This window comes from Ciona intestinalis, chromosome 8 (assembly GCF_000224145.3).
Source record: "Ciona intestinalis chromosome 8, KH, whole genome shotgun sequence".
NCBI classification, from domain to species: Eukaryota; Metazoa; Chordata; class Ascidiacea; order Phlebobranchia; family Cionidae; genus Ciona; species Ciona intestinalis.
In genome coordinates this window covers 2,824,066-2,851,983 of record NC_020173.2, presented here as the reverse complement: position 1 = coordinate 2,851,983, position 27,918 = coordinate 2,824,066, and the positions used below count along the sequence as shown (strand labels likewise).

The 27,918-nt window shown below is 35.4% G+C and overlaps 4 protein-coding genes and 1 long non-coding RNA gene across 6 annotated transcripts; 3 read left to right on the top strand and 2 right to left on the bottom strand.

Moving 5' to 3' along the window:
• The first annotated feature begins 140 nt into the window (after positions 1–140).
• On the top strand, positions 141–6,493 carry LOC100179829. The gene is made up of 5 exons (XM_002128128.3): positions 141–1,796; positions 2,069–2,280; positions 2,533–2,679; positions 4,232–4,382; positions 5,168–6,493. Exons 2-5 carry the CDS (start codon positions 2,120–2,122, stop codon positions 5,918–5,920), a joined length of 1,212 nt encoding a protein of 403 aa, XP_002128164.1. The 5' UTR covers positions 141–1,796; positions 2,069–2,119; the 3' UTR covers positions 5,921–6,493.
• A 272-nt stretch (positions 6,494–6,765) lies between these two features.
• Positions 6,766–16,472, top strand: LOC100177475 (protein O-linked-mannose beta-1,2-N-acetylglucosaminyltransferase 1). The gene is made up of 16 exons (XM_002128238.4): positions 6,766–6,883; positions 7,240–7,444; positions 7,689–7,791; positions 8,112–8,197; positions 8,655–8,768; positions 9,057–9,173; positions 9,529–9,646; positions 10,589–10,687; positions 11,460–11,661; positions 12,195–12,270; positions 12,640–12,824; positions 13,145–13,217; positions 13,439–13,567; positions 14,019–14,198; positions 14,745–14,896; positions 15,262–16,472. The coding sequence occupies exons 2-16, from the start codon at positions 7,271–7,273 to the stop codon at positions 15,473–15,475; spliced, it is 2,022 nt and encodes a 673-aa protein (XP_002128274.1). The 5' UTR covers positions 6,766–6,883; positions 7,240–7,270; the 3' UTR covers positions 15,476–16,472.
• Positions 16,473–17,099: 627 nt separating this feature from the next.
• Positions 17,100–20,309, bottom strand: LOC100186918 (von Willebrand factor C domain-containing protein 2-like). Its single transcript, XM_026835404.1, has 3 exons — positions 19,772–20,309; positions 19,371–19,500; positions 17,100–17,795 (listed from the first exon to the last, which is right to left on the bottom strand). The coding sequence occupies exons 1-3, from the start codon at positions 20,285–20,287 to the stop codon at positions 17,626–17,628; spliced, it is 816 nt and encodes a 271-aa protein (XP_026691205.1). The 5' UTR covers positions 20,288–20,309; the 3' UTR covers positions 17,100–17,625.
• Positions 19,378–22,351, top strand: LOC113474416. The gene is made up of 3 exons (XR_003396078.1): positions 19,378–19,507; positions 20,603–20,779; positions 21,666–22,351. It is a non-coding gene; the product is annotated as an uncharacterized LOC113474416 (long non-coding RNA).
• A 109-nt stretch (positions 22,352–22,460) lies between these two features.
• LOC100175156 (armadillo-like helical domain containing protein 1) lies at positions 22,461–27,836 on the bottom strand. Of its 2 annotated transcripts, XM_002128444.3 has the most exons (10): positions 27,485–27,836; positions 27,054–27,220; positions 26,825–26,901; positions 26,455–26,564; positions 26,078–26,172; positions 25,587–25,706; positions 24,859–25,067; positions 23,786–23,863; positions 22,913–22,997; positions 22,461–22,569 (listed from the first exon to the last, which is right to left on the bottom strand). In XM_002128444.3, the coding sequence occupies exons 1-10, from the start codon at positions 27,751–27,753 to the stop codon at positions 22,562–22,564; spliced, it is 1,218 nt and encodes a 405-aa protein (XP_002128480.1). In that variant the 5' UTR covers positions 27,754–27,836; the 3' UTR covers positions 22,461–22,561. The 2 variants fall into 2 exon arrangements, with proteins under 2 accessions (XP_002128480.1, XP_009859300.1); XM_009860998.3 differs by having other exon boundaries at positions 22,461–22,997.
• Between the last annotated feature and the right edge of the window lie 82 nt (positions 27,837–27,918).

Genomic DNA, 27,918 nt, shown 5'->3' with positions numbered 1-27,918 from the left:
CACGGGTATCTTCTTATACAACAAACACACATGGTGTATCCATACACCTTATGCTCACTGTCGATTACAACATGTGTGCCTCTTATACACCAGACACACATGGTGTATTCATACACCTCATGCTCACTGTCAAGTTACAGCATGGTGTATTCATATTTGTTTCTTTCGCTAGTTGGCGTGCGCGTGCATCATGCACATACGGAAATGTGACGTCACGGAAGCACTTGTTTACGCAACAATAGACGCGATCGGTTAGCTTTGGTTCGGTGAAATTTTATGAACAGAAATTTCGCCAGAATGCCACTTCTGCTGTATAGGGGTTATGTGCAGGAAGCTGTATCTATATAAAACCATACGTCGTATTCAGGTTAAGATATAGTTTATGAACTTCTAATTTGTATAGGATGTGGATGAATGAGATGAGGGCAGTTCGGTTTGATTTGTATGTAAGATTTGAATAGCAATAAATAGTAAATTCGTTAACGCTAAACTTACATTAATCGAGTATAGACTTAGTATGGCAGATTAGTTGTAAAGTATGTTCAAGTCAGGTTTGTACCACAACGTGGTACTAAGTTAGAAAATAACGACACCGGTAGCCTGTAGCGTAGATTTTGCTTCGCACTGATGTGTATGTATGACGTAGAGATAAGAATAAACAACGAAATATGAACTCTGAACAACGCTGGATGTAGATATTTCTTTACTCGTTCTTTATTTAAACCGATGCGAGCTACTCGTATGGTAAATGCCTCTACAAAGAACAAACAAGGAAATATCTACGTAGACCTACGTAGAACAATGCTGGATATTTCTTTGTTTGATTTTTATTGCAGAGTTTATATTTCAGCGTAGCTCTCCTCGGTGTAAAACAAACAAAACAATATCTATACAGCCAGTGCATTGTTCAGCGTATCTTTTTTTAGCGTATATATTTCTTTGTATATATTTGCTACAAGTCAGCAAGTGTATACAAAAAAAAACGCAATTCAAACGAAACTCCCGGTATGTAACTTAGTGGCCATGTCCTGGTTTCGAACCAAGAACCTTTTGAGTCACCCATTTGTTTTTGACTAAGTTGGTGAACTTAGTATATAGATATGGAAGTCAGTCCTTAATTTAAATACAGGTGGTGCATGTGTTACAGCATCAGCGTCACCAACCGGATATCCTTTACATCCTGTATTCTATCTGATTTGTTTGTTGTTAGTTGTTTGATAATTCGAATTGTTCTTAATGATATAGTTTATCTTATAAGCTATGTGTAGATTTCTTTGTTTGTTTGTTTGTTTTTACAGCAGCGATTACATTACACGAGCTATAGCCTCGGCGTGAAAGGGACAAAACAAAGAAATATTTATCCCAAGCGTTGTTTAGCGCAGGTAATTCTTTGTTTATTCTTTAAACCGGTGTTTACACTACATAGCGTAGCTCAAATCGGTATAACGATAAAATAAAAGATATATTTATGCTAACCCACGCTAAACAACGCTGATGTAAATATTTCTTTGTTTATCGCGGCTATCGCTTAAGACACGCTGAAAGATCTTAAATTAGCATATTTACGTCATTTCAAACCTCGTGTCAAACGGGTTCGACTTACAAAACAAATTATTATCAAGAAATTCGCGTATCAGCATCAATCGTATTGATGATTAAAGTTATTTATCATAAGATGTGACATCACCCTAGTACCTAGGTTTGCATGCTTGCTGCTGCAATTGTGTTGTTTTCTGGAGTTTGCGACAAAACATCAGTACTGCTTCACCGGGTGTTCAAGCTATTTTTTAAACAAGGTAATGAATGCTTTTCTATTTGTTTCACATTTTTAAATAATAAAAAGTGTGTAAATAGTTTACTTCTTGCTTGTTTAAACGACGCATTTCTTTTGCGTCAAACTCGTTTTTCATTTTTCTGCATTCTGTTAATTTTCGATATCTTACGACTTACGCTATATTTTATTCATCGAACTACAACGTATCTTACTTTTCTTTAAATAAACAATTATACCTATACACTGTTGCATTATAAACTACGCGAATTAAATCACATTTACTCGTGATTGCAGATATTTCATTGAATCAAGTCGATTTCTAATTTCCGAACTACCAACCTAGACATGAAGCATCTTATCGCAGTCGTTAGCACGATGTTGGTTCTTAACTTAGAGCTTTGCTATGCAAGGAAGAGCAAAGAATGCGTTCGTTGCGATGGAACGTATGGTGAATGGAATACATGGAGTAGTTGTGGTGGAGGAGACTGTCATAAACTAGACGGGATGTAAGTAAAAAGAATCATCCACAAAGTTACTCAAATGCTTACAGTCGAGTTGCAGAAATTATTGCAGTGTGTGGATAAGTAGACATGACTTTTGGTTGTCCATTTTATAGCTTTTAGTGTCGGTGTAACAGATCAACTCTGGCTTAAACCTCACATCCCCCGATGTGCTTCACTGTTGATCCTCCCCCATGTAGAATATAATTAACCCTACTAACATTGAACAATGTATATAATGCGGTTAATTCTTTATAGACAAACCCGTTCACGTCCATGTATTGTTTCTAATGACGTCACAATGTGCCGGTCACGTGAATCCCGACCATGCGTCAACAAAGCGTCTTGCCTCGGGGAGTGGGGAAGATGGTCCATGTGGGGTGGATGCATTAAAGTTAACGAAAGGTTAGTGGCTCGATGTTTCTAAAGTATATTAGATTTTTAGGTTTGATTTGGAACATTGTCGTTTATCTCACGAACTGGTACACTGTTTGTCGTTTATTTCGCGAACCGGTACACTGTTTGCCGTTTATCTCATGAACTGGTACACTGTTTGTCATTTATCTCAAGCACCGGTTTACTGTTTGTCATTTATCTCAAGCATCGGTACATTGTTTGTCACTTATCTCACGAACCGCTACACTGATTGTCACTTGTCTCACGAACCGGTACACAGTTTATTATTTATCCCACGAACCGGTACTTTGTTTATAAGTTACTGGGATACCTGGTACTGTGTTGAAGTTTATTCCACGAACTGTCAATCTTTAATCTCTGCCCACCGTATAGCGTGTCACGGATAGTTAAGACAACAACAATAATTACGAATTCTTCTTATTTATTCACTTTGTGTGAACTCTCGTAGACCAGACGTCCTGGGTCCTGCTATGAATAACGTCTAAAGTCTAGACATTCTTGTTGCTTAAAAACAGTATCATAAAAAAGTAAATAAGTCATTAAAATATCCAAATATCCTGATCGTGTTTTAAATAATTAAAAACTGTATATCGGAGTCGTGAGGTTACGGTTTTATAATTCTTTGAATGTTCTTTGTTGACTACCAAATGGGACAAGAAGTTAGAATGAAAAGGTGTCCCATCTTCCCCCCCTATTATACAAGGTTAATATTTTAGCCTATATCCGCAGGTTGTGCAATTTACACATGTCACACGTGTCCCAGCTTTACAATACTAGTCCTAATTTGGGTGGGTGAGGTTTTGCAGCGTGCTATGCCATGGACCAGGATAGTTGCCCCATTTCCCCAATATTAATGGCACCACCATATTTAGTTACCATATTGGTTACACCTACTGCATATAATAGAGTTATCTCCATATAGTATTATGTCATAGTTGCATATGTTGTGAGCTGCAGACTTTGTACCATAATGGCGTAATATACTTTCAAACCCTTTTAATCGGCCCTTTGGCGACCGCCATTGTGACGTAATCACACCGGAAACAATCTGCGGTCTTAATAACCGGAAGTGGCCAAAGTAGCGCGGGATCAATTCGATTGTTTATCGCGCTTTTCTCTATGACGTCACAGTGTACAAAATTTCCGCAAATGTACGGTTTGGAATTTTAAGTTATGACGTCACTTTCTTTTTCCGTAAACTTTACGTCATAATTATTCCATATGGTGTCTTATGTTGCAGGCCTGTCTCAGGTGTAATTCACTAAAGACCATAACCTTATGGTACATTCTATTCGGCGTGATAAACACTACACGGTTAACGACTATATTAATAACCTTACATTTATACCAAGGCAAGAGGACATTACTAAATATGTTTGTTTAGTTTTTTCCAAGAAAGTTACACATGCGGTAACGCGTATATAAGCGGGCACGGGTTGCATGTGTGGAACAGAACACCTGTGGTATAACGAGTGTAGTTGCCCCGCCACGCATTTCATTCATTCATTTATTCATTACTAACTATATGCATATCCTTCAGTTCTACAGAATGCCAAAAGCAACGATATAGATGGTGCCAGGGTATGCAAGATGGCCAGCGTAGTGATATCGGTTACTTGATGTGTTTTGGGGGTAAGGAGGCTTCCGAAGATACGAAGGAATGTTTTAAAGGTCCTTGTTCTAACACTCAGGTGAGATTGACGTGTTATTGCAGTGTGTGGGAATTTACAATGGGCTATAACATGTATGGATAAGAATATTAATAAACCTCATGCTTACTGTCGGGTTGTAACATGGGTGTTTTGTTGTACACAAGACTTGCAATATTGGTGTTTCTAAAACATCAGACATGAATGGTGTATTCATACACCTCATGCTCACCGTCGAGTTATAACACGGGTATATACCTATACATACACAATGCCTATATATACATACACAATGCCTACACAAACAAATCGTTTGTTTATTTCCAAATAGTAGTGTGTATTGTTATTACGGATATAGTTGTTACGTCACAATGCCACCAGTGACAGTGTCAATGAATCAAAATCGACAACAATAAACAATAAGCATTGTTTATCGGGATGGTGCATCATTACAAAGGACACTTCACATTAACGTAACACTTGACATTAAAACGTAATAGTAGCGAACAACAAATTGTGTAATGACCATGGCGTTAGTAATGCATATTAAGCCAAACGTTTATTTACTCGTGAACGTCTGAATAAACATGTTCTTTCTTAGACGCTTTAATAATCGTACGTAACACTTAATTTCCAAGTATACAAAACATGCTTATACGCAAATAAGGTTCTATAGCATGGAGCTGTAAAGGACATATAGAGAGCTGGCCCATTACCGACAAAGAAAAACTACCAAAAATAATTATAAGAAAATTTACGTTCATTTCATGTTAAAGGTTGTATTGTTTAACAAAATCGGAGATTTATAAAATTCTTGTCGTTACTAGGTTACCAGTGACGTAAAGCCAACTGTTTTCGGAATTGAAAACCCGAAACAAATGGTTCCGGTTCGTCCGAAGTTGTATGAAAGCACGGATGGAAAGAAGACGGGTACAGGTTCACGATTTGAGGGAAAACATACAACTTTGCTTATTATAGGCGTGGGTTTTGGAAGCCTTGTTGTGGGAGGAGTTGTCATGTTATTTGCCATCCGTGTCAAGCGTCACAGGGCAGCGAGGCGTAAATATCCACGCGGAAGTCACCGTGGCCGGAAGAATTTGCTGAGTGTGAGTTTTAGCACCGGAACTGATGCTACTGGCAGTGAAAGGTTCTCACCTACAACGCAAGCTACAGTGGATGGCAACGGGGATTTCGAGCTCTTGTCACGCCACGATTACAACCCCTCCCGCCCCTTGGGGTCCAGTTCAAGTAGCATCACTAACACGCCATCAACCAGCGGAGAATCTTCACATAGCGGTGTGAACACGAACCTGTTGCAGGTGCCGAGAGAAAACTTGCACGAGAACGTGTATTGGGAGATCAATGATTTAAAACGGCCATCGGGAACAGAACGGCCCTACAGTTTCGCAGACGACCGTGGCCCACATACAAGTAATGGGGTTTCCATACCCATGGCCCATGGAGCACAGGGCGCGCTGCAGAAACATAAGATCCACAGGAATCGACTAAACGCACAAAACTTGTCGCCTGGCGATGCGAAAATGGTCGACAATGTTCTTTACAAAAGTATTGGCACTTAATATAGCTGTCGCTTTTTTCAACTATTGCGCTGTAACGCTAATTTTGTAGCTCTCTTTACCATACAGTGTTCAATGTGAAAGAATCAGTTTTTCCTCAAACAGCGTTGCTAAAATGTGACATTACCGTTTTAAATAACGTGTTGAAGTAACAAGCCAACGCTGGACTGCATACCAGGTCACGTAGCGTGTAACGTCATACGACCCCACCCATATGGAACAGAATGTAATTCCTGTTTAATTGATAAGTTTGAATTTATTCTACTGGAAGACCTATTTTCAATCCACTGTATTGCTTGGAGAGTCAAACGTTGGTCGTACAGCATAAATAGACATGTGAACCATACCATTGAAGCATCGAATACTACCATAGGTGGTGAAGTTTTAAGTTCGATTCCACCAGTATATTTGTATTTCTTCCTTCGTTTTGTATTTTGAGTCATTTTGTATTGGATCCTTGAGCATAATGTGTTCTGTATTTGTGCAATTAAATTGTAATTAAAATGATTCAACCGATTTAGTTTTTTTACCAAGTTACAAATTTTTTTATTGTAAAATAAAGCGTAAATGTTGACAGAAAAAGTGTTATATAGTAGGGTTGGGGAGGATGGAACACCTGTTCATTCTATATTTTCGTCCCATTTGGTAGTTTAAAAAGACAATTCCAAAAAATTTAAAACCGTATCCTCACGACTTCCGCAGAACGCTGTTAATTGCTTAAAAGGATCAGGATATTTAAATATTAGGTGCTAATAAAGGTGTCCCGTCTTTCCCTACGTTATTGTATTTAATCTGAATAATATTAGATCCCTTTACAAATATCTATTATAGTATCTACAATCTTATAAGATGTCGATGCAATAGGTGATTCCCCTGAAACGCAGCTTCTGTTATGAAGTGGGGATTAAAAATTTTCAATTTATTGATTTTTCGATCGATATTTTTTACAGTGATGGATTTTTAAAGGTAAGCAACGCTAGCCTACATGTTAAGATGTTATTTTAACAGTGTTTTGGCACAATAATATTGTTCTAACTACTATATAAATAACGTTCCATTTTAAAAACTTCCACTGTTAATGCATTTCGGTATTTGTATATTCTATGATAATATAATATAGTTTAATTTAAAACCGAAATTATAAAGATTAAATGTAAAGCCAAGTATTTATATATAATATGTTTAGAAAAAAAACTACTAAAACTATGTTTTTTATATCTAATATCTTTAACTGCCAAAACATCAAATGGTCTATTATATCAAACTGTCTTAGCGTAACAGTTAAAATAGACTGTATTTTTATTTTTCATTTTATTTTCCAGTTGTACTCGATTTTCCAAAACCACAATTAAAATGCTGGGAACAAAACCATTCGTTTCAAAAAGTTTCACCCACTTGCGAGGGGTGAATTCAAATGAACAAAGATATCACCATCAACATGACTTTCAGCTTGGTTCAATGCATTGGTTGGCTTCATGGAGACAAGCTGCGGTTTATAAAAGAAGAAGATACACAAGAATGCTGAAGGTAAATGTGGTAGTCGACAAAAAGTGTGTATACAATATTTCTATTCTATGTGGATGAAGTCGTGACACTCAATGCAACAGGAGTTTTCAACATTTTTCGCACAATGTGAAAACAATATGCTCGTGGAATAGGTGCACATTTAAATTTAGCGACCTGCACATTGTGCTTGAAACACGAAAAATGTGCACATTTTTAACGAGCTCATTTTTTCTTAGATTGTTTTTTATTAATATCAATATTGCAGGTGTTCATTGCAATTGCTCTTCTCTTGACTTGTATGTTCAATCTTAAGCTGCTAATAGACGCAAAGTTAAAATATGAGCAACATAAAGCAATGTTTGTGTATGGTAAGTTGTGATATATTAATATGTGGTTACCAGTATTGTAAAGGCAGACATTGTAATTGTATATTCTTTTATAATCTGTATTATTCTTCTGTTTGATTACAATAATAAAGATGTGAGCAAAATAATCAATATATAGAAAAAAAACAGTTTGTACTTTGTAGATTTAAATATTATAATGTTTTTATTTGAAACATAGTTTTTGTATGAATAAAAGATTTTTGCAAAAGTAACGTAGCATTATAGCAGTGCGTTATTTTCACAGCTGTTTAACGCGCAAAACATCAATTATGATGTCGTATTTGAAATTTCTATTTTCACAGACATTGACGTAGACATAGACGACGTAGCATATTTCCATAGAAGCATGCTTGAACAAAAACCAACTGTTGATTCAATTAACTTAGAGGTAAATACTGCTGATAATAGGCACCTAACATGAGGATGTAGGGTATGCTTGTATTTCCTAGAAGCCTAGAAAAGTGCCCTTGTGCAAAATATGCATGAGTGCACCAGTACAAATATGTATTCAAGGGTGCATCACAAACTTGTCACACTAAACAGATACATTTTACAAAAACTTGATACTTTGTTTCGTTTTTTTTTAGCTCAGTTTACTTTTTATGTAAACAGGAGTTCACCAACTTTAAGGGTTCGCCAATCCAAAAAGGTTAAATAACACTGCCCTAAAATCATTATGATAGGCTATCCTATGTTAAAAATTTGGATGCACATTCCACCTATTAAAGGCAATACCTTGGGCATATGATATGGCCTAAAGGTCACCCTTTTTTTCCAAAAAAAGGTCGACTATGCTGCTGATTCATTGTCCTATTACTCAACACTTTTATTATTTTTATTTTCAGCTTGTTTCAAGTAAAAACCTTGTGTCAGTAAAAGTGAACAACAAGTTAGTTTACGAGGATCAACAGGCTGAAGCTGGGAGAGGAATTCATGTGGTTGTGTTGAACCAAGCTAATGTAAGTGGGAGTGTGGCAGGCTGCATAGTATGTATATTTTGTATAATACTTTGGGGTGAGATGGATACAGTCAACACCTAAATCCCATGTTTGATAATTGTGTTTTTAACAATTAATGAATTAACAAAGTAGTTTCAGAGTAGTGAGGATATGCTTACAGAGTTCCAACGACGACACCTTTAAATGTGGTTCCTAATATTTAAAAAGCTAAGTGTTTGACATAAACAATGTCGTGTCATCCTAGATTTTACTAAAAAAAAACCATATTTTACCATGCATTCCCTCCAGGGTGAAATGATGGGATCTCAGGTGTTTGACACCTTTATAGAAGGTCAGGATGAACTGATGATTCAATACTTGAAGGCAATTAATGACGAGAATCGAATGATTGCGTTTGCTGTGAAGGTAATTATGACTATTCTGGTTTTGTTTCTATTCTATGCAGTCAGGGCCTTGTAGTGTGAGAAGACTGACATCCCATTGGACCTGAGATTTAGTTTAATCTCTTTTGTGGTAAAATTATTTAACATTTTTCAAATTTTTATAGGATCGTTTCACAGATTGGGCATAAAATAATAATTTAAAATAGTTGCACTATTTTCAAAGTTTTCAATTCAGTTAAATTGTATTTGGCCAATATTTTTTAACCCTCTTAAATGGATAAAATGTTAAAGTACCCCTTTTAAAATCAGTTTTGGCTTTTTTACAAATTAACACCAACCTGTAAAAATCCAAGTGTTCCTATTTTTTTTTTTTTTAGGACGAGGCGTCAATGAACTTGGGACGAAAAACTAAAATTTATCTGGAAACACTGGGCAGCAAAATGGTCGGTAGATTGGGTTGGAGAAGTACTTGGGTGATGTTGTGTTATAATAATGGTAAGTTGTGATGTCATAATGGTAAAATAATATGATAATTGATAAATGGTTGTTATTTCAAAATTTTATTGTTTTAGTTAATGATAAATGTTATATAAATTGCCGTTTAATTGTGAGTTGATAATCGATCAAAACTTAATGGTTTTAATAAAAGATAATTAATCTATAGTATTGTAGGGGAAGGTGAGACACCTTTAGCACATATTATCCAAATATTCCGATCGTATTTTAAACAATTAACACCAGTCTATGGGAGTCGTGAGGAAATGGTTTTATAATTCTTTGAATTTTCTTTGTTTACTACCAAATGTGACGAGAAAATAGAAAAATAGGTGTCCCATCTCCCCCACTCTAATATATATAAATTTCCAAATTTTGCTTCATTTGAAACATTTACTCATTCTGCTTAAAATTTGACTTACATCTACACTTAGCATGGTTTAGGTCAAAGCTTGTTGGCCATATAGCCATATCGCCCATATGTTAAGTGTTCCGTTGGAACTGGAAGTGTTAAGTTACCAGTATGACACATTCTTGTGACTTGGGCACAAGTATTTTGTTAAGCATTGCTATTAAATTGTATATCTTCATGGTACTACCAGTACCATGTCACATTAATTTGTAAAAACCTTTGGCATTTTTAGCATGGTATGGTTCAAATTAGTTTCATTTTAAAATATGGCCAAAACAATGCTTTTTTTAGTTTAATAATTTAAAATTACGCCATAGTGGGGTTTGTAAACTTGTAATATTAAAATCAGGATTTTGTTTGATTATGCAGTGTATAAACCTATATATGATTTTATAGTTGTTCATTTCAGGGTTGTATAACGTCATAATTCTCAATGCTGAGGTATATCGTTATTACACTGTGCGACATTATAGTATTGAATTGTCAGCTTAATGATGTCATAATAATCATGTGTGTCATCACAATCATAGGTCAACTAATCAATGAAGAAATGAAATCAACAGAAGTTAACAACGAATGGGCACAACCTATTCACATGCATGCTCATGTTAAACCATTGACAGTGAAGGGTAAATTATAATTATATGTGTCATGTATGTTGTTCTGTATAGGCAAGGTCCTATGGAAAGGCATGCCTTGTAATTTAAGCCATAGTTAGCCCATAACCACATAATATACATCATAATACAAATATGCACTACATTTTTTACGTACTATACTAGTTGTAATATATTTAGGGTTAATGGGCAAAGTCTGGCCTAAATCCCAGGTTCTCACGGACCTCACCCATACAGAATAGAATAGCTGTATTACATAACATGGGTACTGTCAAACATACAAGCAAAGCGGAAGTCTATTGTAATTCACATCAACCAATGAGGTTCCTGATGTTTAGCGAATATGAATTTAACTGTATTTTGTCAATGTCAGCCCCAGATATTGTTTAAAAAATATTACACCTATGAATCTATGATTTAAGTATAGAGTCAACTGTGTTATAGGAATGTCACACTAAATTTTACTTAAAATTTAAAAACGTGATGTACTAACTATAAGTTAACTATCTAATTAAGTAAGTACATTTTGCACCTACAATTGTTGTAACAACATGTGAAGTTTTGGCCTTTCTTTTAGTAATGAGAAACCAAGTTTAACTTAAACACGTCAGTAAAACCGAAACAATGTAAAATGTAATAATGATAATTGAACTGCCCTAGTAAATGACATTTGGCAATGTAACACGTGACTTATTAATTACCACTTGGTGACGCTATAGCATGGAAAGGAAAACGTAACATTATAACACAATAATGATTTTCCACACCTTTCTACATTATACAGATTATTCTTCATGCAAGTGGTTGGATTCAATCGAAAGTGATCGACGTCGAGAGTTTTGTTCACGATACGAGGGATATGGTTCACTATGCGATTGCCAACATCCACAAGAAATTAGTTTTCCCACGAGAAAGTTGGAAAATAATCGAATTTATGACGTTCCTGTTGCTGTAATTGCCAGTAATCGACCACAATATTTGTACAGGTAATATGTGGTGTTGGTGTTTTATTCTGTAAGGTTGAAGTCTTTAAAAAGGCACAACTGAGACATGGAATATAGATATATTATCAAATTGAGACAGCACTTAGGGACAGGGTGCTACCATCTCTTCACTGAGGCAATTATTAAACACCTAATAATACAGATTCTATCCTAAAAGGATGAGGTCTTAAGTAAAGTACACCTGGGACCTGGGATGTAGGTTTATTAGCCCAGTACCCCAAATACTAAAGGGTGCTACTATCTATACACCACTGAGACACAATCGCTAATAAATATACTATTCTATAAGAATGGGGTTTTCAGTGAGATAAAACTGAGACCTAGGATGTAGGTCTACTACCCCAGTACCCCAACACCCAGGGTGCTACCATCAAAACCCCACTGGGGTACTTTATATACACTCAATATATATACTGCTTTATTGCTCATGGTAAAAAACTCCTGTAAAAAAAATAACTTTTGTTACGGCCAGTAAATGATATCTTTTTTACGAATGTTGATTTTATTTTTGACAGGATGTTAAGATCGTTGTTACAAGCAGATGGTGTAAACAAAAACAACATCATTGTGTTTATTGATGGTCATTTTGAGGTAAGATGTTTGTTTCTACTTATGCTTCAAATCGACCTAAAAATATCAGCATAGCGTTTTTTTTATTTATTAAGACTTAAACCATGTATGCTTACTTACACTTTTTGTTAAGTTACTAAAATCAAACTTAAAATAAATTGAAATTAGATTATGGTTTTTGACCCCTGTACTTAACTACTTTTTTAATAATTAAATGAAAGAAAACGTAGTGCTTTATTAGAAAAAAACACCTAACTTCACACACATTCCAGGAAATAATGAAAAATTATATATTTTACAAAAAAAATGCAAAACTCAAAATTTACAGTCTGGAGCATTTTAACTAAATAATGAAATTTAATACAGTTAATTTACCCCATTTTACCCTAGGAAACAATGGAAGTGTCCCGCTTGTTCGGGGTTAAGGGGATTTATCACACCCCATCTGGGGTAAAAAGTTCGCGGATATCCCAACATTATCGATCCAGTTTATCCGCGACCTTTGATCTCAACCCTGATGCAGAGTTTATGATCATTATTGAGGAAGATCTTGATGTTGCTCCCGATTTCTTCAGGTTGGATGTTGGTGCTTTTTCTAATTAAACTAATTTTTTCATAACGCCTTTATGGGTTGTCTATGTTGTCAGCCATATACTATAAATACAATAAAATATTTACTCGCAAAGTTGTGGGGTTTTCTAAGTTATCAGCCATATATTACTAACCCTAAGTACCATAAATATCACCCAAAAAGTTATGTAGATTTGTAACTTGTAAGCAGGCACCAGATGTATGAAACAGAACACCCGTGTTATAAATGCTGTCGTTTTTCACCACCCCAGGTTATATAAGGTATAGATTCATTTAAATACTGAAAGTTGATTTTTTATTCCAGCTACTTCAACCAGGTGTTTCCACTTTTTCAATCCGATGATTCAATATATTGCGTGTCTGCATGGAATGACCATGTAAGTTGATTGTATTTCAATCTTTGTTTATTGATTTTGGTGTTTTTACTTATTTCATTACTTTTTTAAAATTATTGTTGTATTTTTTTTATTCTTTCCTTGTATATTTATATCTTCTTTTTTCTTTCTCTCCGAACTTTTTTTTCCTTCTCTTCTTTTTCCTTCTCTTCTTTTCTTCTCTCTTCCACTACCACCACTAACCCCAACCACCCCCTACACAGGGCTACCATCACTCAAGCGATGACAACAGTTTACTTTACCGTGTTGAATCCATGCCAGGGTTAGGATGGATGCTACGAAGGTCATTATTTGTCGAGGAACTAGAACCGAACTGGCCCGGACCAGAAAAGGTTGAAATATTTTTGTCATTTTATCTTTTACAAAAAAAAAAATTATTTTTTTTAGTTTTATATTTTTTTACTTTTATCAGCCGCAAAATGATTACTGCCACATTGTATTCAATTTTTATCCAAATCTGAGGTGATATTGTTAAAATACAGTTACACAGGTCACAGTCTCATAGTCATTATATAAATGATCATTATGCAGAAAACCTTATTGATTATTGTGGGGAATACTGTAACCTTTGGTTCTGCTTATTAGTATAGACACCTGACAGTAGGGTGAAGGTTTTGTTAACTGTAAAACTGCAGTGTTAAAACATATAATGACTCCCTTGTTTTAAAAAAGTGACATGTCACCCTAGATACCCTTAGCAAGACACTTATGGCCATAAGCCTTGTAAAAAGAGGCCATGAAAAAGCTGTTATGCAAAACATTTCTTTCTTTACATTATCTTAGCCATGGGATTGGGACATGTGGATGCGACATCCAGAAATACGAAGAGGAAGAGAATGCATCATCCCTGATGTGTCGAGGACCTTTCATTTCGGAACATCGGGAGTAAATATGAACAATTACTTTCATCGACTTTATTTTCAAAATCATAGAATTAATGAAGAAAGAAATGTCAAGCTAAAAGTGAGTTTTAGATTTTTTTCTTCAATTTAAAAAAAATTAAATTTAATGTTTGCTTAAACATGTTTATATAAGTGACTGCTTACACCCTGTACCTGCTCAAAACTATATAGCGTACCATGTATATATAGTAGCGTGGGGGAAGATGGGACACCTTTTCGTTTAGTTTTCTCTTTCCATTTGGTTGTAAACAAAAAACATTCAATGAATTGTAAAACCGTATCTTCACGACTTCCATAGACCGTTGTTAATTGTTTAAAACACGATCCAGCTATTTGGATATTATGTGTTAAAGGTGTCCCATCTTTCCCCACTCTACTAAACACTTTTTATTAATGTAGTCTTTTATTACTATTGTGAATAATAAACGTATTAACTTTTATTTGTCTCTGCGATTATGCTAGCGATGACTAAACAACATTTCAAACGAAAAGATAGGTAATAGCAACTAAACAACAGTTGTTAAAACATGCTTACAGTTAAAAACATATTTATATTTGATTGGAAGAAAATAAGCGAAAATGTAGTAAACCTGTTTTTTTTCCACAGAATGTTTCACTTTTATCAAAAGATAAATACGAAGTTTTAATGCACAAGCTTATTATGAGGTCGTCGTTACTTGACCACACGAGGTCACCATGCGATGATGATTTCGTCTCACCAGCATCACCTAGTGGTCAATCGTATGTCGGGTTTTTTAAGTAAGTAAAATGTTGACTTTGTTTTTTTTTCTTAAATTATTACAAAAATCGATTTTTTTTTTCTTTTTACATTATTACGGCAACCTACATATCTTTATTATCTTCTGGTTTATCTTAAGAATTATTGCTATGTATAATAGTATCATCATTTAAATAAACTTACATGGTGAGCTTTATAAAACATTAGTTTGCAATTTTTTGTGGTGGTTTCATACACCAATTGCCTACAAATTACCATATACGAATTTTACCATGTAAAGAAGTTAACTATTTTCACTTGTATTCCATATCATTATCATGCTTGCATATAGTACTTACCTTGACGTACAAACTACTTTGGCAACTAAAACTTTATTTCTTTCCAGAATGGATGACGCAAACCATATGACGGATTTTCTTGCGATTTTGAAATGTTTAAAACTTTGGGATTTAGACGCACGAGGCTTACATAAAAGTTCGTTTCGGACGTTTGTTAATCATAGACATCTTATATTTGTGGGTTATCCTGCGTCACCGTATAGCTTATATAAACCTGTGGGATTAGAACTACTAAAAGTTGCTACAGATAAGAACAGATGATACGAAAGGTACTGTGTATGTTGTTAATATTATAGATATCAATTTTACTGAGTTAATTAGTCAATTTTTAAGTACATCATATATTGCCTGCCATCTAGTTTTTAAGTCTGTAGAATTTTTTTGCCAAAATTTAAAAAAAATGAAATTTTCTTAATATCTGCGTGAATTCTGCATTTTTTAGTGGAGAAAGAAAAAGTTTAAATTTCAAAAAATTTAACTTCAATCATTTAATGACAAATTTAAAATAGATTAATTAAACAAAATTATTTTTTTCTGGATTTTACTCTTTTATAAACTAACACACATAAACCAGAACTTCATATTTTGCACCAAATTATTGCTGTCTTTTTGTTATTATTCTTCTTGTTTTTCTTCTTGTTACTGAATTGCCAAGTGAATCTGCTTGTTGCTACTTATGTGTTACTTAAAGTGCTTTCTGCAATTTTCAGTTTTACCTTGATGGGTGTGAACTTTACAGATCAAACTAAGTTATTTATTTTTTTAACTTATTGCAACATACTCGTTTTTTTTGCAAAAAATCATCTCGCAATTTTTTGACCGATTTTTTCGATAAAAATTTTTTTTGTGTAAATTTTTTTTTGGTATTTTTCTGAACAATATTATGCTATATGTGGTACATCATAACAATGTTGTGTTAACGATCCCCAGATGAACTTTTATTTAGAATTGGTGATTTTAACCCAGCGGTTCAATTTTTGAACCATGTTTTAATCTAAGTGTTTAAACACCATTTATTTATTACACAATAACTTTAAATGTGTTAACACAACTGTATAATTTTTGCATAGGCATTAAAAGGCTCATAAAATAACAGTAAAACCAACCATTATATAGGATTCTTAGATTTTATAATTCTTAAAAAAGCGTTTTTCTGAAACGGTCACATGACACGACTGCTTTGTACAATCCTTATACACACAACTATCCATGCTTTATGGTTCTTTCTTTATCTTTAAATAAAAGTGAAGGTTTCATATTTGTGTTTGTTCCTCGTGTCCGCTACCAAGCTCACTGTTTTTTTTAATGAGTAATACTTATAACACGGATGTATTGTTTCAAATACTCATGCTCACCGCCACGTTTTTTACGACTTTTTAAAGTCCAAAACTATTAATCACTGCCGCTGCATCAATTGCCGCCAAAAGTTTTTGTCTAAAGACATACCCAAAACAGAATCATAGAAATAATGAATGCAAAAGACCTTAAACAAGGTATGAAAATCACCTGCTTGAAAACTTAAAACTACTTGAAATTTGCCAAGAATTTAACCCAGTGTCTAATATCAATTAATAAACCCTGTAATCAATTAAGTTCATGCCCTTGAACGTTATAATTAATATCAAAGCACTTTGTTCTAATTGGCGCGTATTCACCACAAATACAAAGTGGCTAGCCCGTTCCGCCTCCAGCTCAGAGTCGACGGTTCGGGGCTCGACGCTGCCACCACATTGTATGTTTTAACGGCAATTGCTCCAGTGGTCACTAATGGGCTGTCTAAGTTGGTACACACACAAAAAACATTAATATGCACGACGTGTAAAACACAGAACACCCGCATTATAACGACTGTCGTTGCAATCAAGGATAAATAAATTCAAACAGCTAGATGACGCTATGGAGCACCTTGTTTTATTACGAAACAATACACCTGTGCAGTAGACAATGAAGCACCTTGTGACGTCATAAGGAACTTTCGAACAAATCGCTCTTTGATTCGCGAGGATTCATAAACTTGTTTGTGACCAAACAATGCTTATCTTCCTCGCGCGAAACAAACATACAATGTCAAAATCGCGTTTTCGCGCTTTTTACGGAGCGAAACACGTAATAATACGGACATTCCAAGAATAATTCGCGTATTATAAAAAATTAAATATTTCAACATTTTACAACTTAGATAACTACAACTTAGATAAATTGGATAAAATCAAACAAATAAAAAAATGGAATTAACTTAATTAAAAGTGACGTCGAAACCACGTGACACAAATCACAATAAACATATTCATCCGCCAGCGGGTTGCCAACGTCGAACAATACTTCCATTGTTATCGTCTGTGACGTTATAGGCCATCGTTTTCGCGACCGGAAAGCAATTTTTGGAAAATTAAAAAAAAACATTTTTTTGGTTATTTTCCCTCATTCGATCTTTGACAATGGGGCATGACGTCACAATCGGCTTGATCGCTGCCGGCCCAATAGCGACCGTAGTTGGTGCAGCGGCATCGGCGGCAGCCATTGTCTATTAGAACTGTTTGTCCTGAAGGAATGACACGACCACCGGCAAAGCAGTTGGGACCTGGGAACAGATTAATTGGACATATAGCAGAATGTGGGGAGATAGGACACCTTTACCACATAATATTCAAACATTCTGATCGTATTTTAAACAATTAACAACGGTCGTGATAAAAGGTTTTAAAATTCTTTGAAACTATTTGGTTTATTACCAATTATAGGACGAGAAAATAGAATGAAAAGGTGTCCCATCTTCCCCCACCCTACTAAGTTTTGATTCATTTCTTCGAATACGATTATAAAGTTTTAAATGATACCAAATAGAACATATAATTAACAGCGCAGTCTATATAAAATGACTGCTAAACCTAAATACAATAAGTATTGATTAATTAAAATGAATTAATATGTAACCGAAAGAAAAAGTGAGTATAAAGAAAAATATTTGTTACTGGGACTGGATTCGAACCTATTGACCTTTTGGTCTTCAACAGTTGTAAGAATGCATGGCCGCTCAAAATTAGCGCAATGAAAAATTTCACGCGGCGTCTTTTAATTATTGCTGCAAACTCGGGTTCGGTTTAGTCTTAGTTTGCTACCAAATAGCCAATGAACGCTTGTCGCGAATGAAGAAGTAGCAACGTCTTGTGTTTATGTAAACTGAGATTAGTCCGGGTTTAGTTTATGTTTTAAGATGAAAGTAACAGTTCTTTATATATAGTTTATACTTCGTTATATTCTTGGCTTATTCCAGATATTTAAGGCAAATAGAAACTGAATTGTATGTAAACGATGGGTGTAGCGATCGCATTTTATAAAGAAATATTAAATAAAGTAGTTTAGGGTAAAATGGATACTTTTTCATTCTATTTTCTCGTTCCTAAAGGCACTAACCAAATAATATTCAAATAATTATTAAACCATATCCTGGCGACTCCCATAGACCGTTGTTAATTGTTTAAATCACGATTAAGATATGTGAACATTATGTGCTGAAGGTGTCCCATCTTTACCCACAGTACTGCTTTACACTAGTTCAGATTTCAGGCGGAAGCAATTCAATTTAATGCAATTTGAGTTTGAAACGTCTGCCAATTATCCAAACGCCGTTCCAGAGGCCCGAGAAATCGTTTAGTTGTGCGAACTACATTCCGGTAATTGCCAGACTTTTGAACCCAAATTACAGTAAATTTAATTGCTTTGTTATCTTAATTAACTTTATATAGTTCTGGAAGCTGTAGGCTTGACATACATATATTTTCATGATTGTCAGCAGGATATTTGAATATAGTAGAATGGGGAAAGATGGGACACCTTTTCATTCTATTTTCTCGTACATTTTGGTAGTAAACAAAGAATTCAAAGAATTATAAAACCTTGTCCTCGCGACTTTCATAGACCGTTGTTAATTGTTTAAAACACGATCAGGATATTTATATATTTTGTGCTAAAGGTGTCCCATCTTCCCCCACCCCACTATATTATGTGCTAAAACTGTTCCATCTCGGCACCCCACAGTACTGCATGATCTTTGCTATCGCTTTTAAAAAGATAAACATTATCATTAACATACCGTTTTTACAGATATAACGTTCTACTATGCATATATTAAGCAGTGTTTCCAAACATATTTTACCTTCCGGACATACTGGGCAGCACTGGTCAGGAAGCCTAATAGAATCAATGCACGGGGGAGGTTCGCAATCAGCCACACTACAGTAAGCCCTTCCGTTGGTTTCGCATTTACATAAACGGCAAGGAGAAGTCTGTATGGTAAGTAGATGTTACTGGTATGTAGGATATATAGGCCTATTAGGGTGGGGGAAATGGGACACCTTTTCATTCTATTTTCTTGGCCCACTTGGTAGTAAACAAAGAATATTTAAAGAATTATAAAACCGTATCCTTACGACTCCTATATACCGTTGTTAATTGTTAAAACTGCGATCTTGATACTTGGACATAATGTGTTAAAGTGTCCCGTCTTCCCCTACCCTACTATATTACTCGTGCCAGAAAAATCTGACACATACTCACATTAAAATATTCCCCAACATGATAAGTCCTGTTGTTTTCATCGCATCCCTCCCTTACACACTGCACACAACACTCCCCTGCGTGTCTTGCGACTTCAATACAGCTCTCAGATAACTCTGGGCATCTCGTCACTGAGCATTGCGGCCCTGTAGAAGCACATAGACACCTCTCGCATGGATCCGATTCCCTTGTGAACATTTCTCCGACCGAAAAAATCCGATCTCCGTCCGAACAATCCCGATCGTGACGCGAGGATATTTCGGCCAAAGCTCCAGCTATGACTCGCCGACCAAATTTTAAATGCTGTGACGTCCTGCGTGTCAGATACTCAAGTTCTGACAACGACAGCGAACGATTTCTTCCGTTTTGAACCGATGAATGAAGTCTATACCGTTGTGTGTTCGGTCTTGTGTTATTCCTCACCGGCCCACATTGCGCAAAATGCGAAACACTAAGCAGATAAAAACCAAACACTAACCCGGCTTTCAAAACGTCACCCATAATAACCTTTAACATAAATAGGAAATATGAGTTGTTAATTGTGAATAAACTGAAATTTTAACGGAATTCACTTGAAAACGTAAAAAAGCTGGTTGTTTGCATTTGAAGAACTCGCTGGTAAAACTGTACTCGTATATATTTTGTTTGTTTCGCTACTAAATAGGTCTACCTAACTACATACCATCTGCTTAAACTTTTGTTCTTATATTTAAAATAGAGATAGGGAGATCATTGAATTGCAACACGTAACATGAAATATGTTACTTTCCTTCCTATTCGTATTACATATACAACTTTGCAGAATTCTGACCTATTTCTGGATATTTTTAGTCGAACCGTCAACAATGAAAGCGATCTTCGTTGAGGAACCTCTCGTTCAATGACCCGAAACTTTGCAAATAACTGGCTGGTTGATTGCCGCCTGTCAAGGTGACGAGCCTGCAAACTTCTTATCTAGCTTGACCTAAAACTGTCTTTTTACAACGCACTTCAACTTGTACTAACAAGGTATTATAATCTACACATTTTCGAAATTATAGCACAAAATAAAGTATAGTTTTTATGTAATATTTAGCCTACCCCCCCACATTACTATCTTTATACAAAGGGTCTCAAAATTGCACCTCTCAATTGTATAATGCTACTAAATTATTCCAAAACATAAATATGGACTAATTTTCTGTTATCTGTAAAGTTACATACGTGGTGGCTCGTATACGCAGGCCCGAAACAGAACATTCGTGTTATAACGACTGTTGCTAACCCGCTACGCGAGGATAACCAATTGAAATTCAGTCAATCAACATAATTGTTCTGTTCACAACACCTTTCTCTTCCTATGTATAAGCTTCTACATCAAATAACATTGCTGTTAAATCTACTTAACAGATTACCATTACAACTGTAATAACTAAACTAAATTACATAGCAAGTTACCGGCGTTAGTTCTAAACTAGGTCATTCGCCACCGTTGTTATATGTAATTTGAGCATTACGCCTCAAGGGAACTTATATCTGGATGCTGTTGTTTAATTATAAACATGACCTTAGAGAATGTGTATTATTGCCGCATTATCGTTCTATTAACTATTTAAACTATTTATCAATATAAATTAAATAATTTATGATTTGATTTAACCTTTATTTATTTATTTAAACCATTTACCAGTGTAAGTTTATAATTTATTTGGTTTAGTGTTTGTTTAAACTATTTATCAGTATAAGTATAATACAAATTTGATTTGACACTTTAACCTGGTTTGACTTTTAGGTTTTAGGTAATTGAGAAAAATACTTTGTTGACGAAAAACTATTTAATGTTTAACGCATTTAAAATCTGTTGTTTTTCGATACAACTTAATATGATACAGTATTCTGTTGCTGTCTAATCTAGAACTGCCTGCTGAATTGTCCCACGTGGTCTCACTAGGAACTTGTGAAACGGAATCGCTCTGTGCGCAAATTTTCGCTATTTTCGTTCGATGATTTGGTCTCAAACATGATTTTCCGGACCACTGCACATGAACAGTGCCCAGCGCTGAATAACCGATGCTAAGACCAGACAAGGCAGTGACTGACAAGCCAGTACGACCCATTACCGCAGTGTTGGCTTTATGCTGCAAGGTATCGGCGCCATGAACCTAAACAAAAGAACTGCAAAAACGATTTATTTTTGGGATATTTTTGCGCCTTGAATGTGAGTTTAAATAATTTATTCATTACAATTAATCATTTAGGTCTAAAATATTTAAAGAAATTGTAAAATTCCTTTGATATTAATATAAAATTAGATTAAAATTACATATTTTATTAAATTTGACATTAATACCTTTATCACTTAATAATACACCTCTTTCTAAGCCTACTTCAAGCAAAACGTAAACATAAAACACGGATGCGGCATTTAAGTAACTAAACACCACGAAAACACAAACTTCGGTCTAGGTTCGCCAAGCTTTAATAAAGTACTCGAGTGAAATCGCGGTTTTCCACGCCAGACAGAACAGCTTTATGAGCTCTACTTTACACCGCGGCCCAGTCGTCACCAAATTTGGTTTCAAACTTCTACTTAGATTTAACGACTGCCTCCACGTTTCAGTCATTTCTCAAAGCTTTAAAATAAATCCATCAAACAAATATTAACAAAAACTTCGCCAACGGCGAGTATTTAAGTGAAGTATCAACAAAATAACGCGTAAAATAGGATTTATTTCGTCCAAAGTTATTACAGTAATGTTACAATGTTATGAAAACGCTAAACAAGAAAACTTTCAAAAACTCGGCCGCTGTTCACGCAGCTGCAAATAAAGATAAAAATATTTAAAAAGCGCGGTAAAATTTATTTATTATTTTTAAATTTCTAAATGTGACGTAACTTTTATAGAACTTTGGGGTAAGATGGGACATATTTAGCACATAGGTTCAAATATCCTGATGATGTTTTAAAAAATGTACAACGGTGCATGGGAATCGTGAGGATATGGTTTTATAATTCTTTAAGTGGTCTTTTTCTACCACCAAATGAGACGAAAAAAGAATAAAAAGGTGTCCCATCTTCCCCACCTTTACTAGACGTTGTTATTATTAGAATTTTCAATAACGGTTCGTTCTTATGACATCACTGATGAGTTTATGACGTACCAGCTGTGGATGAAGTGACTTTATTGGAGACCAAAACGTCAGCTTGTACAGCGTTCAAACTCATGTACATGTTCTCTGCATTTGTCTGTGACGTAACAAACGTGATTGATGGTCATGAATTGCACGAGAGGTAAAACAACAATAGAATTTTGCATATTTTAAATTTAAGCATCCTGTGCAAATTTGAATAATTTTTGCATAAAAATGAGAAAACATTAAAAGCACTATAAATCTACTAAAATCGCCAAACACCGGTTTTTATCGACGGGAAATCAGATTAGTTATTTATCGGTGAAATATCTAGCGAAGCAAGCTAAAGTTTCGTGAGTTGTTTATTTGGAAACAGATAGCGAGCCTAGGAATCAACAGAACCGGATAAAACCGGTTAAAAGTGGATCCAGGATCAACGGTTGTTATTGTCAAAACATGCACAGTCTTTGTGCATAAATTTTCGATACGCCTTTTTTAGCTTTTTTTGTCACTTTTGACAGAAATATCAACAGAACCGAAACAATCCGATTAAAGTGGATCTTTCCATTACGTCAATGTTGCGTCACGTTTGAATAAGGTCATAAAAATCAGGGGAATTTCAAAACCTCAGAGTTTTAGACCAACATAGGAAAACCAGCCGCTCTATTCTATTCTCTAAGGCTGAGGTCCTATAGAGCGTGGCACGTATAATGGGACATGGGGAATAGGCCAGGGTTGCCCATTACACAAGGCGCTCAGGCACCCATGATTTCAATATAAATCTTACACTTGAATGCACAAATTACACATTATTATACTTGCGTTGCGGGTAACGACAGTCGTTGTATAGCTGACAAGTTATATTACGTATGTAACTTGTTGGTAACTATGCGGTATACTTACCATAAATAACTCATACAGTTGTTCACCCATAGCATGCTTCACAGCTTCGTTCACAGAGGGGAAGATGCGAACCAAGTACTGTGGGAAACAAAAATGATATTTGGTATAAGATGGGACATGTTTTTATTCTATTTTTTTCCGCCCATTTGGTAAACTAAATATTTACAGAGTTATGGGATCTTTGCAGTAAAATTACTGGGGGGTTGCAGACTGCTTTCTAAACCGTATTTGAGTATCAGTATAAAGTAAAAATTGTGGACACAAAACAAAAAAAAGACAGAACTTTTTTATCCGGCACAAAAAATCGCAACACTTGGCATTAGGCAACATCACAACACTTGGCATTAACACTTGGCATTAGGCAACATCGCAACACTTGGCATTAGGCAACATCATCGGTATGACGTCATCATAATTACGTCATAAAAGGTTGAAGTGATAAAATAGCGTCACATGTTAACTTTGACAAAGAGACAGTTATCTGGTTTTTGTCAAAATCAGTAATTTATTTCAGATTTTATCTTTTCGAACGAACTGGGTTTAAAGCAAGCGTGACGTCGCGTAATGATAGTGAAGATATAATCGTTACATTGTTCCAACAGTTAATGTTTGTGACGATATAGAAGGCTTTATTACGTACATGCCCCTTGGGTGTTGGGGTATAATGGGCCAAATCTGGCCTAAATCTACGTTATCAAATTGACACCTGCCACAAAGAGTTAAATACGTATATACAATGCCTCAACAAATTGGTGTTGAAAATGGTTACCATTTACAATTCGATCTGCGTTATTCGGAAAAGTCATTAGAGAACAAATGTAGAAATAGTTACGTTGGAATGCGGTAAACAACACTGCGCGCAGATATTTCGATGTTTATTCCTTTTACAATCTACACCAAAGCGATTTTCCTTATAGTCAAAACGCCCCTTAAAATAACAAACAAGGCCGGTGTTATGGGCGCAGGTTTAGCGTTGCTTATTTTTATTAGATAATTTAAAACACCACTAAGCAAACTTCAGATTGCATTAAGGTAAATTGCGACCAAGATAAAGCAAAAGTAGGCGCGTTTACCTCTAACGATAACGCTGCTTGTCGCTGCGTGTCTGCGTAATCCACATTTCCCATCGCGTACATTAACTGCTGTATTACACGCATGCGCAGAAGATGCTCAGCCAGGCCTGACGAATCACGTGATAGTATACCGATCGTTTTTGCGGCAGCTGCTTGCTTTATAAACGTAGGTAACGGACCTGATAGCGCTGGTGCGCCGTCTAGCGCCTCTGGAAAATAAAAATTGTGTCAATAGATTTGTTAGGAGTATTAGTTCATGCACGGTCGTGCTTTGCTTATTCAGATGCTCCTAATTGAATATTTTATTGTAGATATATTATGTAATACAATGACAAATCACCAGCACACACTGCAATAGTTCCAACAACTCGACTGTGAACATGGGAGTGGCAACCATGGATCAGTCACTCAAGCTTACTCACACCAACAAAGTTACATGAATGAATGTAACTTACTTTATCCCATAGTGAAAAACAACAATCGTTAAACACGGGTGTTCTGTTTCATAGACCTCATGCCAGCTTAAGAGTTACCAAGTATGTTACTTTCTTGGCATTTTTTCTTGTGGGACATACAAGGTAACTTGCAAGTAAAGGGGAACAAGGACACGAGGTGTATAAAACAGAACACCCAAATTATAACTACCGACAGTGCCCTACCACACACGGATAAATAATTTACATTTATTCACTTAAGCTTTCACCCACAAATCCACACCAGCCAATTACCTGCAAGCTTGGGTTGATATTTCAGAACTTCTTCCCTGGTAGGTCTTAATGAACGAACCAACCCTTCCAACAGTTGGCTCTGTATGTCGTATTCCATTAACTCACGGATGAATTCGATTGCTGGAACAATAATAAACATCGTGAGGAATGAATGTAATTTATTTATCTTCACAGAATGGTAATGACATTGTATTTTGTTGCATACACCTCTTGCCCACTATGAATTACCAAAGGTAACGGTGTAATGCTGGCATTTTGTATGTGTGTGAGTGTGTTGATACACCTCATGCTCATTGTCAAGTTATAACACGGACCATGGTTGTGTCTTTATACACCCTATATACATGGTGTATTCATACACCTCATGCTCACGGTCGAGTTACAATATTGGTGTTTCTAAAACATCAGACATGAATGGTGTATTTAAACACTTCATGCTCACTGTCGAGTTATACCTTGATGACTGCCTACCCACCAGACACCTATATTACCTTCATATTGAACTTCCAGATGAACTGTAGCAAGAAGATTAAGAAGAGGTTCCACTAAACTTGGACTTGCAGATTTAACAATGGGTTGTACTATCCTGGTAAGGTAATATAACAATAAACTTGTAATGAAAGTTATATTTGTTATCAAACAATTTATAAGGGTAATTACACACAAAATTTTGATTTATACCACTTTGGTGGTATTCGAAAAACAATTTAAAAAAGTTTTATATAGTGTCAACGAAACTATAACCTTGAATTGAATGTACCACTTATCAAAAGCGTTTGTATGAGTTGCATTTCACAGAGATATAGGTTGTATTATAATTTATATATTAGGCTACACAGACTTTAGTGTTTTTAATTTGAATTTTCACCTTAGATTTTGAAGGGCCATCTGTTGAGCTTTAGGAGACGTGGATGGTAGCAATGCAATGAGACCTTTGTAGACTTGAAGTCCATACTTTGGATTGCCTTGTGCAAGCAACTGAGGATGGATAAGAATGGATGGATTAGTATGGTGAAGGTTTACTACACACTGCATACACATTGAAACTGGAGAATACAAAGTTCAAAGCCAACTGCTGCTAGTTAGTAAATTTTTCTTTGGTTAAAACAACTTTTATTCTAAAGTAGAAGTTCAATGGCACTTATTGTTATTTTTAAACAACAACTGCAATTTAAAGAGTTAGTAAAAGGGGTTGTATGAAGGGAAAATGGTAATATTTTAATCAAAGTAACAAAGACCTGTAGCAATATTCGTGCATGATCTTGAGTATCTTCTGATTTTGACTTCGCTAAACATTCAGCTACTGATCGAATACCTGAGAATATATGGTTTGCAGTTTATTGTAATATATTGTATTGTATATTAGCATGAGATGTTTGAATACACCATGTATGTCTGGGAGGACAACCATGTTATAACTTGACATTAAGCATGATGTGTACAAATCAACCAAAACCACAATCTCACCGTAACTTTCACAGATCAGTTCCTTATATTGTCTTCCTGCACTTGCAATTACAATCAATAGTTTGAGGGCGTCACATTTATCTGACTCTGTGGATTGTTTTAAGCCAGTTATCTCCAGCAAAGTTAGAACTCCCCCAACTTCAATGAACTCAGCCATAAAATGATGCCTGAAAATTGTTTAATAAAAACTTTGTATTCTAGCATCGTTTACCCTTTATATTAGTTTATGTTTGAATGTGTCCTAGGGCGTGGCACTTAGCGGCAATTCCTCCAACACAGTGGTCGCCAATTGAATGAAAGCCATACATGAACAACAATTACTTGTGTATTTTAAAACTTGAGTTTAGAATTGAACTTTACATGACCACATGACCCCAAAATTTATAAGACTACAGTTATCTAAACCATTTAAATACCACAGTTAAACCTACCCACTAGTTGCTGTTAGAAACACATGAAGTGCTTTTAACTGAAGCCCTATACAACTTCCCATCATATAAGTAAGCCTTAACCATGCTGTTAATCTAGTCAGAAATAGGCTGGCAGCTTGTCCAAACTCTTGCTCTAACTCTGGACCAGTTTTTCCGACGCAATTCTTCAAAAACTCGACTAAAATCTCGCCACGAACCAACGCGGACCCTTTATCCCATCGTGAGAGCAAAATTTGAACTTTCGAAACGGCAGATTGACTATGCGGCATGTTAAGGACCTAAATTCATTATATCTAAATACGTGAAAAAAATAACCAAAATTGAACTCAGTTTAGCGTTCCAAACTAGTTAACATTTACGGTTTTTCGTAACTTAAAAATAGCGTTACTTCGTAACCATAGAGGCCGAGAGAGCGAGAAAGGGGAAATAGGGTT